The 14,649-nt window shown below is 35.8% G+C and overlaps 1 protein-coding gene across 1 annotated transcript in view; it reads left to right on the top strand.

Annotated features, from left to right (window-relative positions):
- Positions 1–535: 535 nt before the first annotated feature.
- The window catches only part of trim71 (tripartite motif containing 71, E3 ubiquitin protein ligase), a 45,056-nt gene continuing 30,942 nt past the window's right edge, over positions 536–14,649 (top strand). The window contains exon 1 of the mRNA XM_041245118.1: positions 536–1,298. Within this exon, the coding sequence (XP_041101052.1) occupies positions 615–1,298 (684 nt within the window). The 5' untranslated portion in view covers positions 536–614. The remainder of the gene's footprint in view (positions 1,299–14,649) is intronic.

Raw genomic sequence — 14,649 nt, 5'->3', positions numbered from 1 at the left:
GGAGGATCGGAGCAGGAACCTCACATTGGATTTCATGTTTTGCAGCAATGTTGCTTCTGCACCTAGCAGGATTATATTAAAAATCATGCAACAAAATTATACGTAGGGTAATCATTAACACGAAAGCTAGTTAGCACTATTTAGCAGTTTGGGGGAAAAAAAAAAAAAAAACTAACTAAAGCAAGGGACTACTGCCTGTAATTTGAAAACATCTAAAGTCTCTTCATTTTTAATAATATTAAAAAAAACAAAACAAACGTTTAAACAGTTCTGAAAGTACGCGCGGTTTTGCCTTAAAGATAGTAACTTGTTAACATTGTAAGCCCGGGACATTTGTATTGATTAATTAAATCAGAGAAGCTTCATTTTTTTTTTGTTTTTTGTTTTTTTTTTTTTTTTTTTTTTTTTTTTTTTTTTTTTGTTGTGTTTTTTTTTTTTTTTTTATTTTTTTTGTTTTTTTTTTGTTTTTTTTGTTTTTTTTTTTATTTGCCCGCAGAAATACCCCCCCCACCCCCCCCCCCCCCCCCGCAAAAAAAAAAAGCAGTTTGGACTACCCGATATTATTGGCCCCAATGTAACATTTCTTTTTTTTTTTTTCTTTTACATTAGTTGCTATGGCTTCGTTTCCAGATAACGATTTGCAGACATGCCCCCTTTGCAAGGAAATGTGCGGCTCCTCTGCACCGATCTCCTCCAATTCATCTACCTCATCTTCCTCATCTCAGACCTCTAGCTCTTCTACCTCATCCTCTAGGAGGCTCCACGTCCTGCCCTGCCTTCATGCCTTCTGCAGGCAGTGCCTGGAAGGGCAGCGGAGCCCCGGGGACCCTCTCAAACTCAAATGCCCGACGTGTGACCAAAAGGTCTCCATCTCCGAATCTGGAGTGGAAGCCTTGCCATCCTCCAATTTCCTTTTCAACAATCTCTTGGACGTGGTGGTGTCCTCTGAAGAACAGAACAAGAACGGCTGCCGGAGTAACAAACACTCTCACGGCCTGCTCGGGACCCACCACCTCAGGGAGGCACAGTGCAGCTCATGCGATGAAGGCAACCCCGCTACCTCACATTGCCTAGATTGTCAGGAGTACCTCTGCGATAATTGCGTCCGGGCTCACCAGCGAGTTCGACTAACCAAAGACCACTTCATTGAAAGGTTTATAGATAGCTTGCAAATGGCGAGCAGGAACAGTAACTCAAATAATGCCGCTATAACCCTTTCCCAGTCCTTCCATTCTACTTACCCACTGATGCCAGTCTTTCATGACCGGACGAGCTTCTGCCAGCAGCATGATAATGAGGTGAGTACATGCAGAAATGTTATTATAGATACCTTTATGGAGAAGCGTTAAACAAAATAAGACACAAAAGTTTCTCCTCTGTAATGTGTGCTCACAGTATCTGGCTGTTTTTTTTTTTTTTTTGTTTTGTTTTTTTTGTTTTTTTTTTGTAGGTTGTTAAGTTTTGGAAATCAGGGTTAGTTATTAAGTATAATACTATTGTCAAACACAATTTGCAATTTGTTGCCGTGTTGAGCAAGGTTAATATATATTAGTCTATGTAATAAATTATACCAACTATTCAAATATGTTTTTAGTTAAATACTGTGTGTACTTTTAGGAAATCAATAGGTTATTGGGCTACAAAAAAAAAAAAAAAAAAAAAAAAACATTTTGTGATAGAATATGTGGTTATTAAAACTGCCCCCTTTCACATTTTCTCCTGTGGCAAATAATATTGGCAAAACGTTGGAGGAAGTGGAGAGTTGGATAAGACCCTAAATTACAGGTGGTTTTGTTTGTTTATAAACATTGGCATTATTAGGCCCCACAGGTGATGACTCTGGCCAAAACCTAATTAATTCATTTGAGCAAGTTCTAATGGTGTCACGGATGGTAAGCCTTAATGTTTTATATATATATATATATATATATAACAAAACAGTAGTTGGCTTCTGAGGTTCGAGTTACTAAAGGAATTTACATAGGGATCCCATGTTCATCTGGGGCAGTCACTTTGTAAACAAAACACCTGCTCACGTCAATCAATCAATCAACTTGTTTTTATATAGTGCCTTTCATGGTGAGCCATCCCAAAAGGCTTCACAATCAAATAGGTAAAAAGGCTTAAGAAAACAAGACCAAACAAAACATAAAGGAAGTTGAAACACAAGCCAACATGGTTGAAGCAAATAGGGTTGCCTGTTGGAGGACTACTTTACCAAAGCCTATCATTAATACTTTATTGGAAACCACAAGAAGTTATTAGGATACAGTGACACCTGTCACTTGCTACAAATTAATATTTGCTACTTAACCTTTTGAACAAAGGAAACTTTCACTAAATTGCTTGGAGGATTATGAGATTACGATTATCCCACCCCATTGAGTGTTTAATAGTTATGGATTATATATTTACCCCCAGCCAGTTATCTTTTTTATTAATTGCAGTCTGGTTATGAACATAGACTGTGATGCAAATCACAGTAGCCTGTAGTTTAAAGTCGCATGTCTTTTGTGCATTTGAAAACAATGTCCAAATGTTTAAAATAAACATTAAGTTACTGGTTAACAAAACCTGGACTGCTGGAGTTTCTGGTGGACTGGGGTTCTAGACTCACACAAAAGTATGTAAACCTAAATTGGGTTGCACAGATGCAGAGGTGCTCTTGTTCTGTCCCTAAGGTTTAGCTTAGTATTGTCCTTTTAATTTTGAGCAGAGCAACTAATGTATAACGTTTTTCAGCCAATGCTTTTTTTTTTTTTTTTTTTTTTCCTAGGACTGCTACAATTTGTAATACATCTGGTTAACACTGGTTTGGTTCACCAAATATCAGATGTTATTTGTTCTTTTGATCATGCCTGAGTCAAAGACAGTCAGCTCCTACATATTCTTGTTGTGCTTACTTCATTTGTCACTGTGCTCAGGATGTGGGATAATGGAAGTAGGGATTAAACACAAACACGGTTTGATGTGTTTGTGCCAAACTAAACAAAATCCCCCCCCCCCCCCCCCACCCACCCACCATTTGAAGGCTGACACGTCAAAACTGATGTTTTCTGTTTGTATTGTTATCTGGCTAATTGAATAGTGGAATAGATATATACGAGGTGGTTGTTGTTGTTGTTGTTTTTGTTATTATTGATATCCTTTGGGAGAAGGGTTACACTCAAGAGTGTGGTGTGAGCAGATAGAGGCTGAGCATACAGGACCAGTCCATTGTTTCGGAGGGTGTTGTTCAGATGATGGGTCTAGTCTGTCTCGTTACCTTGCACTGCAGCACTGGGTTATGTTTCAGACAAAAGGATGAGTCAGTGGATTCCCCATTTTTTAAATACAAGTGTCTGCTACACGTCTGTCCTATAATATTTCAGTATGTTTGTGTGGTTCTGTTTAACAAAGCTGTAAAGGCCCTACAAATGAAAAAACAACGAAACACATTAAGCAGTACATTCTTCTTCTTTTTTTTTTTTTTTTTAATTTGGAATCTGCAGTTATTTTTCTTGTTTTCTTGTGAAATGTCCAATTTTATTTTTTTTCAACCCGGCTCACTGCACTGACTCGGGAGGGATGAAGATGGACACGCACGTTCTCCGAAACGTGTGCCATCAGCCTTCTGCTTCTTTTCACTGTGCTGGCCCACCATGGAGCCATCTCAGAGCTACAGCTTCGGAGGACCACGCAGCTCTGTACAGGCAGGCCCGCAGGCACCCGGCCAGTTTGCAGGGGTCGCTGGCGGCGGTGAGCCGAGGACACCCTGACTGACCTAGGCCCTCCCCACTCAGGTGGCGCTCGGCCAATTGTGCACCGCCACCCTGGGAACTCCCGTCCACGGTCGGCAGTAGAATAGCCTGGACCCGAACTGGCGACCAGGCTATAGGGTGCATCCTGCACTCATCGGGGAGCCTTTTTACAGGATGCGCCACTCAGGAGCTCCCTAGTATTATTATTATTATTATTATTATTAATAATAATAATAATAATAATAATAATAATAATAATAATAATAAATAATAAAAAAAATAAAAAAATGTAGTGGGAAATGTGGGTGAGTGGGCCTATTGTAGATTTACTACCAGTATTTAAAAAAACGTACTAGACATTTTGACGATCATTTTTATATCATTAACCTATAGTGCTGGTATTTTAGCTCCGTTTGTATACTATAGGTGTAGGAATTGCTGAAGCTCCGATTCTGTAGTATGTATTTATGTAACACTGTTTCAGTTTTTGTTTTCTTTCCCATAGTTTTTTTTTTTTTATTGCATTTTTTTTGCTGGTCAAATGAGGTAGGTTGCACTTGCGGTTTTTCAACACAACCTTAAGGTTTGTGGAAACCCAGTTTAAGATAGCTGTACAATATCAATTATCCCACAAGGCCAAATTGGAACTCAGGCATGAATATTTTAATATGCATGTTATTTGCATTTAGAAGGATAATTTCTCTGGCTAAAAGAAAACTACATGGAAACCCACACAACCCAAAAGTACTACCAAAATAGAGTGAGAAAAGAGTGAGATTTATTTTTCCATGGAAAGCTGTCAGCAGGCTAATAAAACCAATACACTGGAATGCTGATGCATTTTGAATGAAACAAAAACATGTAATACCTTTCTTTTTACAGTATCATTTTAATTAGCCTGATGTTCATTTCAGAAGTGTAATGAAGAATAAATGTATTGGGAAAGTATTTTTTTATTTATTTTTTTAGTAACTTGGTTTGAAATGCCTTATCAAATAGTAAGGCATTTTTTAAAATAACACTGTTTAAATACCAATGCTTAATTCTTATTTGTGAAGGTAGTATATCTGTCTGTAGAGTTATTTTGTTATTTAGTTCATTAGGGTCTTAATATAGTTGAATAATCTAAATGCAAGTACATGCATGTTTTAGAATTGATTTGGATTCTGCTAAAATGTTAAATTTAATTTTTTTTGAAATTCCTTCCAAAAACACCTGGAAATGTATGATGGTAAATAGTCCTTTACAAACCTGTCAGCTGTTCTTGAATGGAAAAGAATGAATTTCGTTGTGACCGCAAGTGATTAACCAAGTTTCATTCTGCTTTCTCATAATCCTTTGGCTTTTCTAGGAATTATTGATTTTTGAGCCAACCCTTTTCCTATTGCTTTTCAGCAATGTAGAAATTGTATTGCAGTAGGTAAAGAGCTGGAACAAACTGCTGTCATCAGTGCTAAAGGTGAGCATGTGGCCAGTTTAATTAACCCTTTACGCTTTGGTCACATGTTTATTTATTTCTTAGCAGACACCTAATACCGGATGACTTGCAGTTGTTACAAAATATCACATTACAGATAAGAGCAGTTATAAAGTACAATACCAAATCAGTAGACAGCAAGATCAAATACAAATAAGAGCAAAATAAAGAATACTGTAAATAATTACATTTAACTAAGAGCAGTAAACTTCTAACTATACTTTATAGCAGTTCTTTCAAGACAGCTTCACACTGATCAACATTTAACCTGTACATTTAAAAGAAAACAGTAAAGAAATAAAAAGTACACTTACAAGAGCAATACAACAATATTGCTCACAATATTACTTTACTTACAATATTATAAAAGGAAGACTGGGACGTGAAGGGTGGGGCATATTTCCAACTTTTCATATGAGCCAGTATGGGCACCAGTACTAATACTAGTATTATTCATGACATTTTATTTTAATTAAAAAAAAAAAAAAAATCTGCAGATAAGCTGTTTGCATGACAAGGTGTATTGGTATTGGAAGAAAAAAGTGCAATTGACAGTGAAGTGTTGGTCTTTTAAATTGATGAATTAATCTGTTTAAGTTGTTGCTTCTTGAGATAAGTGGAGTGCTTGTCAAGTTAAGTAGCTATGAATAACTTTATCGATTGAACTTGAATTGATCTTTGTAATTTATGGTAAATATCAGAGCAATGTAACTTTATAATACTAGATTGATTAACCTTAAACAGATCCCTTTCATGTTCATACAGACAGTTTAGAATAAACAGTTTATCTAGTGCAATTAAAATAGTTTTACATACTTATTTGGAGTTATAATTCAAGTAGAGGATTGCCATAATAAAGGCTGCGTGACCGCACAAGAACTCCAGATTCCAGGGTATGTAAAATATCAGTAGACATATAACTATCATATGGCTCCCAGCTGTTCTTGGATTTAAAAAAAAACAAACAAAAAAACCCCCACTACAGTAGTAATTACTCATTAGGGGGGTGTACTGTAGATGTGAGCATCACAGTTTTTATATACTGCTATATTAACTCTTCAAGGTTATAATTCATGCTACCTGTACTTTGACACGTTTCTTTCACTGTATCTAATTTCGCGCAAGCATTCATAAGCACTCTTGATGTTCTAAATGTCAATAGAAATGCTTGATGCAAGTAATCAAATGAAGTAACTAAAGCACGAGTCGCTCGGGACGCTTTTGTGCATGATTTGAAAAACGGTAAACTGGGTGTAAATAACTGATGTCGTTATACATTCTAGAATAACCAATGAGTCTCTTGAGTGATATGTATTTCCATACATACCTTCAAATGCACTGTTCAAAGCATCCTTTTTTTTTTTTTTTTTTTTTTAAAGGAGAGTCACCAATTATGTTTTGTTTTTTTCCCCACTCCCCAATTTGGTTATGCCCAATCCTTGTGTTTTACTAAACTGTAGAATCTCGGGACAGATCGTACCAATTTTAATATTATATTATGATTTATTGTAAAGTCTGGTGTTGCTTCGAGGCGAGCTGGATTAATTAAAACGTTTTTGAGTATGGTTCTCGAGATTGCTTATGTAGTGTGGACTGGGCCTAAATTTCACAGATGTCGGTAACAACTCAGAAACCACCTGCTTATGTGGAGATTTTTAGTCCTGTGCAAATCAGGCTTAAGAAGAATTTTAAAATTCTGTAATTTGCACTTCATTTCAAGTGATTCCTGGTGATTTTTATTTCTTTACCTAATACATGTTAATTTTTAAAAAAATCAATTTTTGTTATTCAAAATAATGTGTTCAGTATTTCATATTTATTCAGTTGGACGTATGATATTAGTGACTAGGCTGTATTGTGGTCATTTCAAGGACTTGTCATTTGAAAGAATTGAAAGAGTTCCTTTACTATATTTTATTGTGACTGACTGTGCTGTGTCAAAGGATAGTGTGTCATTTTGAGAGACGTCCTGCAGTATTGATACAAACCTTTTGCTATTTTGTGGAAGGAATAACCTTTAGTTTGAAATAATCATTGTCTAATCCTAAATATTTTTAAACATATCAGATATTTAGTGTATGTTAAATAGCAGGGGGTACATTGAGCATTAAAATATTTTGAAAATCCAGTATTGCACTGAATATAGCCTTGCAGCCAAATAATATTTCTCAAGAAGCAAGGAAAGCCCTCCTAGTTTACAGAGTCAGTGTCTCCTTTTCTTTATTCTGGGCTGGGAACCTTCCATAAACAACCTGCCCAACAGTGAGATTGGCAGAGCTTTCCAGTTCAGCATCTTCTACTATTAATTCTAATTATTATACTGATTATTGGTAACACAAAACTCAATCCAATCTTCACATAGTATAATGATTTACATGCAAATAAACATTTTCCCATCCAAATAGGTGATTTTTTTTTTTTTTTTTTTTTTTGAAGCAGGTAGATAATTTATTTGCAAGTTCTCTCTAACAATCCAATTATAATATCAGTTTTAACGTCAATGTGACTGCTGTCAGCTACTTTTGTACACGTTCAGCTACTGAAACTTACAGCTGTATCAGTACAATAGCACTTTCACCCTTTTGCAGGAAATTAAATCACTGTGAACACATTTACAGAAACTCACTCATATCACTAACATGCCTATATGTAGACATTATTCTTGAACATGTTTCTTTGCAGTGTTTTATCCCACAAGGTTTGAGATTAAATGTTGGGGCTATTTACAAAGATACATATTAAATATGGAACACATCGCAATCCAAACGCCTAGGGGAGCAACGTCTTCGAAAACTGTAATAATTTATTAAATACCAGATGGTGAGAGAATGAAGCAAGGTTACAGTGTAACTTATGAAAGTACAACAGTGGTTATGAACAACGTTCTGTAAACTTGCAAAACATCACTTGCCACTTTCACCATGCTCACACTGCTTATTCTGGAAATAAAAATATATATAATAAAATAAAACATTTTTACCTACCTACCTACCCAATTTTTTTTCCCCCAACATAACCAGAACCACACATTTTTATTTTATTTGTTGCCTAGGGGAGTGTTTTAAAAGTAGTTAGGGAATTGTTGTGAATGTTTTCAAAGTACTTAGAATAATCTAGAAACATTTACTTGTCCTTCTTAAAAGTCTACTTGCCCCTCCCCTAATGCACAAAGTGCACACACAAAACAAGAATATAACTTGTAGGAGTGTGGTTTTATTTAACAGTGAACATAATCAATCGGTGATTAACAGGGGTGGATCTAGCCTTGTAGCTTGACTGGTTCACTAAATTCTTCAAGATACAGAAAGGTTCCCTGTGACCCCACCTAACCTCAATAAATGTGTAACACACTTTAAGGAAATGTTCCATTAATTGCTGTTTGGAACACATTTGCTAGTAAATTTAAGTAACATACTAAGAGCACAACTGTAATCAGCAATACTTGGGAGTTATTCAAATATAAAAATAGGTTCTACCTGTTTTTTCCAATCTTTCTCTATAAGCTGAATTCAGCTCCTGATGTACTACAGCAGTTTTAGTTTGTTGCATCACAGATATAAAATCATTGACAATTATTAGTACTACTGCAGCTTTGTGGAATTCTGATTTTTCTTGACATTCTTTGTTTTGTTACTGCTGAACCCCAGATTTAACTGGTTTGTATATAACCTGTTTTTGTGTTTAACCTAATTTATTTTTTTACTATTTTTCTACCAAAGTGCTCACAATATTTACAGTAGGCTCCATCAAATTATGTAAAGACAAAATGTTTATTTCTAATATACATGTACTTTTTTTTTTTTTAAAAACAGTTTACAACATTTTACAGCGGTTTTTCCTCATCTGACATCTTGTCCCATGATGGCTAACTGGAGCAGTGCTGCAGCAGTTTGTTCCTGGCTTCATACCCTGATGGCTTTTTTTTTTTTTTTTTTTTTTTTTGAGGGCAGCATTCTTTCACTGCACTACTTACACTGAAAAATAAATACATTAATTAATACATTAACACATTGCCATGAGATTTACAGAGATGACAATGTTGATGCTTTCATAAATCGATGGATTGTACATATCCAATAAATAAGCTTCTGTTCAAATCTAGTCAAAAAAAAAAAAGTTTGACCACAAAGTAGACTCAGAAGTAATTGTATAAATTACACAACATGATTTGTTCTTATCTGCTAATACCTTAGTGATTTATGATGTTTCTTTTTTGTAACTTTTGCTCATATACAGTACTGTGCAAAAGTTTTAGGCAGGTGTGAAAAAATGCTATAAAGTAAGAATGCTTTCAAAAATAGACATGTTAATAGATTATATTTATCAATTAACTAAATGCAAAGTGAGTGAACAGAAGAAAAATCTAAATCAAATCCATATTTGGTGTGACCACCCTTTGCCTTCAAAACAGCATCAATTCTTCTAGGTACACTTGCACAAAGTCAGGGATTTTGTAGGCATATAGTCAGGTGTATGATTAAACAATTATACCAAACAGGTGCTAATGATCATCAATTCAATACGTACATTGAAACACAATCATTAACTGAAACAGAAACAGCTGTGTAGGAGGAATAAAACTGGGTGAGGAACAGCCAAACTCAGCTAACAAGGTGAGGTTGCTGAAGTCAGTTTACTGTCAAAAGTCATACACCATGGCAAGACTGAGCACAGCAACAAGACACAAGATAGTTATACTGCATCAGCAAGGTCTTTCCCAGGCAGAAATTTCAAGGCAGACAGGGGTTTCCAGATTTGCTGTCCAAGCTTTTTTGAAGAAGCACAAAGAAACGGGCAACGTTGAGGACCGTAGACGCAGTGGTCGGCCAAAGAAACATACTGCAGCAGATGAGACACATCATGCTTACTTCCCTTCGCAATCGGAAGATGTCCAGCAATGCCATCAGCTCAGAATTGGCAGAAAACAGTGGGACCCTGGTACACCCATCTACTGTCTGGAGAAGTCTGGTCAGAAGTGGTCTTCATGGAAGACTTGTGGCCAAAAAGCCATACCTCTGATGTGGAAACAAAGCCAAGTGACTCAACTATGCATGAAAACACATGAACTGGGGTGCAGAAAAATGGCAGCAGGTGCTCTGGACTGATGAGTCAAAATTTGAAACATTTGGCTGTAGCAGAAAGCAGTTTGTTCGCCGAAGGGCTGGAGAGCGGTACACGAATGAGTGTCTGCATGCAACAGTGAAGCATGGTGGAGGTTCCTTGCAAGTTTGGGGCTTCATTTCTGCAAATGGAGTTGGGGATTTGGTCAGAATTAATGGTCTCTGCTGAGAAATACAGGCAGATACTTATCCATCATGCAATACCATCAGGGAGGCATCTGATTGGCCCCAAATTTATTCTGCAGCATGACAACGACCCCAAACATACAGCAAAAGTCACTAAGAACTATCTTCAGCGTAAAGAAGAACAAGGAGTCCTGGAAGTGATGGTATGGCCCCCACAGAGCCCTGATCTCAACATCATCGAGTCTGTCTGGGATTACATGAAGAGAGAGAAGCAACTGAGGCTGCCTAAATCCACAGAAGAACTGTGGTTAGTTCTCCAAGATGTTTGGGCCAACCTACCTGCTGAGTTCCTTCAAAACCTGTGTGCAAGTGTACCTAGAAGAATTGATGCTGTTTTGAAGGCAAAGGGTGGTCACACCAAATATTGATTTGATGTAGATTTTTCTTCTGTTCACTCACTTTACATTTAGTTAATTGATAAATATAATCCATTAACATGTCTATTTTTGGAAGCATTCTTACTTTACGGCATTTTTTCACACCTGCCTAAAACTTTTGCACAGTACTGTATATATAAAATGTTTCATCATTTAATTGTCTGATTACTTCAAATTCATAGTCTGCTACATTCTATATCATATGGCACCCCCCTTGTCAGAAGGTTTGATTATGGAAAGCTCTCTTTTTTTTTTTTTAAATTCTACAATTGCCTCTCTCTCACCTTCTAACAAATTATTAAATGTCTTAAATTCTTTTTTGTTCAAAATTGAGTTTTTTTTTTTTACCAACGTGCTATAGGTTTCTATTGAGGCATTTCTATTTTCGGAGTGAGAAAAGTGGATCTACCTTTAAACGGGGTATTTGTTCTTAAATCTTGAGATGGAGATATTTCTTCAACCATCACATCCATATTTTCAACACTATTCAAGGCTGACAAAGAGGGTGTCAAAGTCATATCCGAATTACCAAGGTGAAAAAAAAAGCTCTCTTTAACCTTCATTTAAAAAAAAAAAAAAACTTAATGTATGACATGAGGTAGGTGGAAGAAAAGATAAACCTTTACTCAACACACTTAATTGAGGATCTGACAATGACTTAATGGAAAGGCTAACCACGTTTAATGTCTCTGGCTGCATGTTTTACAGAAAACAATAATACTGCGAGCGGCAAGTACACCTCAATAATAATAACATCGGCGACTGTTCTTCTCCGGAACTAAATCGGAAACATAACAGGGCTCTACAGTGCAACCTGATTTGGTCAAATATGCGACTAAAAATGTGCTTGTGTTAAAAATAACACAGATCTAAACTCTCATAGCTCAATCGTAATGTATGCTGGGAATGTAGTTTATTGGTGTCCACTGCCCTCTGTTAATCACACATAAAAAACTACAAATCCCATACCCTGCCAATTTCACTGATTTGTCAGTGCAATGGCTACTCTTTTCCAGACAGTTTTAAAAACTTATCAAACCAAGATGAGGAAAATAACAAATCATTTTCATGTGATTGCAGAGGTTCCAAAAGAAAACCGCGATGAACAAAATTTAGATATCAGCATCTTTACAAGAAATGAGCAATGAAAATATTATTATTATTATTATTATTATTTTGATGTTTCCAGTACTGAAAGGTTACACAAGTCTACAGATCTGAAGGGACTAAATGTAGGTGTACATAGTATTTAACTATGTATCATGCACATAAAAAAACATTAATATGTGATTCTTTTTTAATCATTGCCCAAAAAAGATCTAGGTACCCGGTTCCGGATTTTCTACCCATGCTGACCTCATATATAATATTAAGTAAATATATAAATCCCACAGAGACAGAGGTATTTTTCCTCTTGCTAATTTAGAAACTCTTACACAAATTCTGGCAAAGTGATGAATCGCTGCAATGCAAAACTCGTTGTGAAATGTATTTCTCATTTCTACCAATTGTGTAATTTCTGACAGATACATTTAACAAAAAATTGTCTCAGCAGTACAATGTCCACACCTACACAAGTTGTTAACTTGCATCAAGTTTCCAAATTATGTATGTGTGGGCTTGGCTTGTATAACTGGGCTTATAGTTCACGGAACAGGAGCAAGGGCTGCATGGAAGAAGAAGTTGTCAGAGAGGAGAAAAGGCTGTGTAGCGATGCACGAACATAGCGATAAGCAAATGAAAAAGCAAGACAGAGAACAAGGTGTTTAAATAGGGAGCTTGAAAGATAGAACAGGGAAGAAGCCTTAGATCCTGCCCCCTGAGCCACACTAAAGGCTACAGTAATGATTGTAATAAATCCATCCTTGTTTTGAAAAAAATAAGCAAAATAAAAGCTGTCTCACAACTTTGACAATTTAAGATAACTGCTAGCAAAGAGGTGTTACACCTCAAACAGTTTTGTTTTCTTTCAGAAGTTTAAACATAAACTTGTCATTATAAAACAGATGATAAAATGCATTTGTTTTTGTGTTAATTGAGATTTCTAGTTCTTTATTTTAATAAGATCAGTTTTGATAATAGTCTCTGGCAGAGGGTTGGTTGGAGGGGGGGAATTACAAAAATAAAGGTTGGTGCTAAAAGTATCTACAAATGTACCTTTTTGTTTAACAGGGCTAGATCATGTGGTGTTCAGCTGTTTGCATGGTAGGCTGCTGATACTAACTGTCAAAGGTTTTGCATGCGGAAAACAAATTGGGAATAAATAACCACTAACATTTTCATCTGGATTTGTTGTAGGTTCAGAAGAGCGGACTAAAATCCATAAATAACAAATGACTCATTGCTTGAATTGCTGACATTTACCACAGTGCCAAAATACAGTATCTAATATAGAAAATACAGAATGCTTAGATTGCAGATACAGCAAATAAATTATTTAAATTAAGATTTTGAGTTGAAGTGAAGAAGAGTTTAGAATTCGTAGAATCTACGGTGTATCTATAGCCTTTTTTTTTTTTTTAAGATGGCAAAAATGCACCTAATAAAGTTACCAAACATGAAATGAACGACTTGGACATTTGATTTCAATTTGTAATTTGCGTTTTTGTCATTTGACTTCGAATTGTAATTTGGTGTTTTTATCATTTGATTTCGAATTGTAATTGCCGTTTTTATCATTTGATTTCAATTTGTAATTGGTGTTTTTATCATTTGCCCTAATGACAATTGTGAAAATATCCTGTGCACGCTGCAACATCCTACATGCGTCAAATCTGTAAAAGTGCAATATTCATGCACATTTTAATGAAGTAGGTGTAACATTAGTGGCCCATCACCTAATTTACATTATTTTCTGGTAAACAGAGTTGGAGTTGAAGGCCTGTAAAAGATGTTTTCTATCAAAGCAGTGAAAGCCTCCCATAGCTTCTGAACATGGTCATATTTCTGCTTACTGCAGACCCTCTCTGGAACCTAGACCTTAAAGAAGCTTGATCCCTTCTAAATGAGCAGCTCAAAACAGGATCTAAATATGTTTCAACATGTTGTATAAATGGAAACAGGTGGTGATGCAGGGAATGACTCATACAGACTTGTCTATGTAAGTAGATGCTTATACCCATTTAAAGCTATGTGGATCACTGGAAATTAAGACAAGGATCCTGTATATTTTTATTTATTTATTGATTTATTTATTTATATTAATTAGCAGATGCCCTTATCCAGGATGTCTTACAATTGTTTAAAAATATCGAAGAACAAAGTATCGCATTGCAAAATATGACATTTCAGAGTATCGTATTACAGATAATAGCAGTTGTAAAGTACAATAAAATCAGTAGCAAAATATCAAATTCAAATAAGTGCCAAAAATAGAGAATACAGTAATTACAAGTAAGAGCAGGTTCGATCTAAGAACAGTTCATTTTTATGAAAACTATTTGCTTATATGAGAAGTCCAGTATGAGCACATAGTAAGTTTACTATGAATGGATGAGAATGATTTCAAATAAGAGCAATTACAAAAAACATGAATACCGATACCTATAAGAGTAAAGTCAAATACAAGATACAGTAGTTATAATTAAGAGCACTAGTAGAATACAGCAATATATGGAGCATTTCAGTGCAAGTACAAGCTGATGCAAGTACTGGTACAATTGGGTGCCATATAGTCCAGTATGCTCAAGAGGTTTACAGATGCTGTCTGAACAGGTGTGTCTTGAGGAGGCGCCGGAAGGTGGTCAGGG

Source organism: Polyodon spathula, chromosome 3 (assembly GCF_017654505.1).
Source record: "Polyodon spathula isolate WHYD16114869_AA chromosome 3, ASM1765450v1, whole genome shotgun sequence".
Classification (NCBI taxonomy): domain Eukaryota; kingdom Metazoa; phylum Chordata; class Actinopteri; order Acipenseriformes; family Polyodontidae; genus Polyodon; species Polyodon spathula.
Note: the sequence above shows the minus strand (reverse complement) of the source record. Positions and strands in the feature narration are given on the sequence as shown.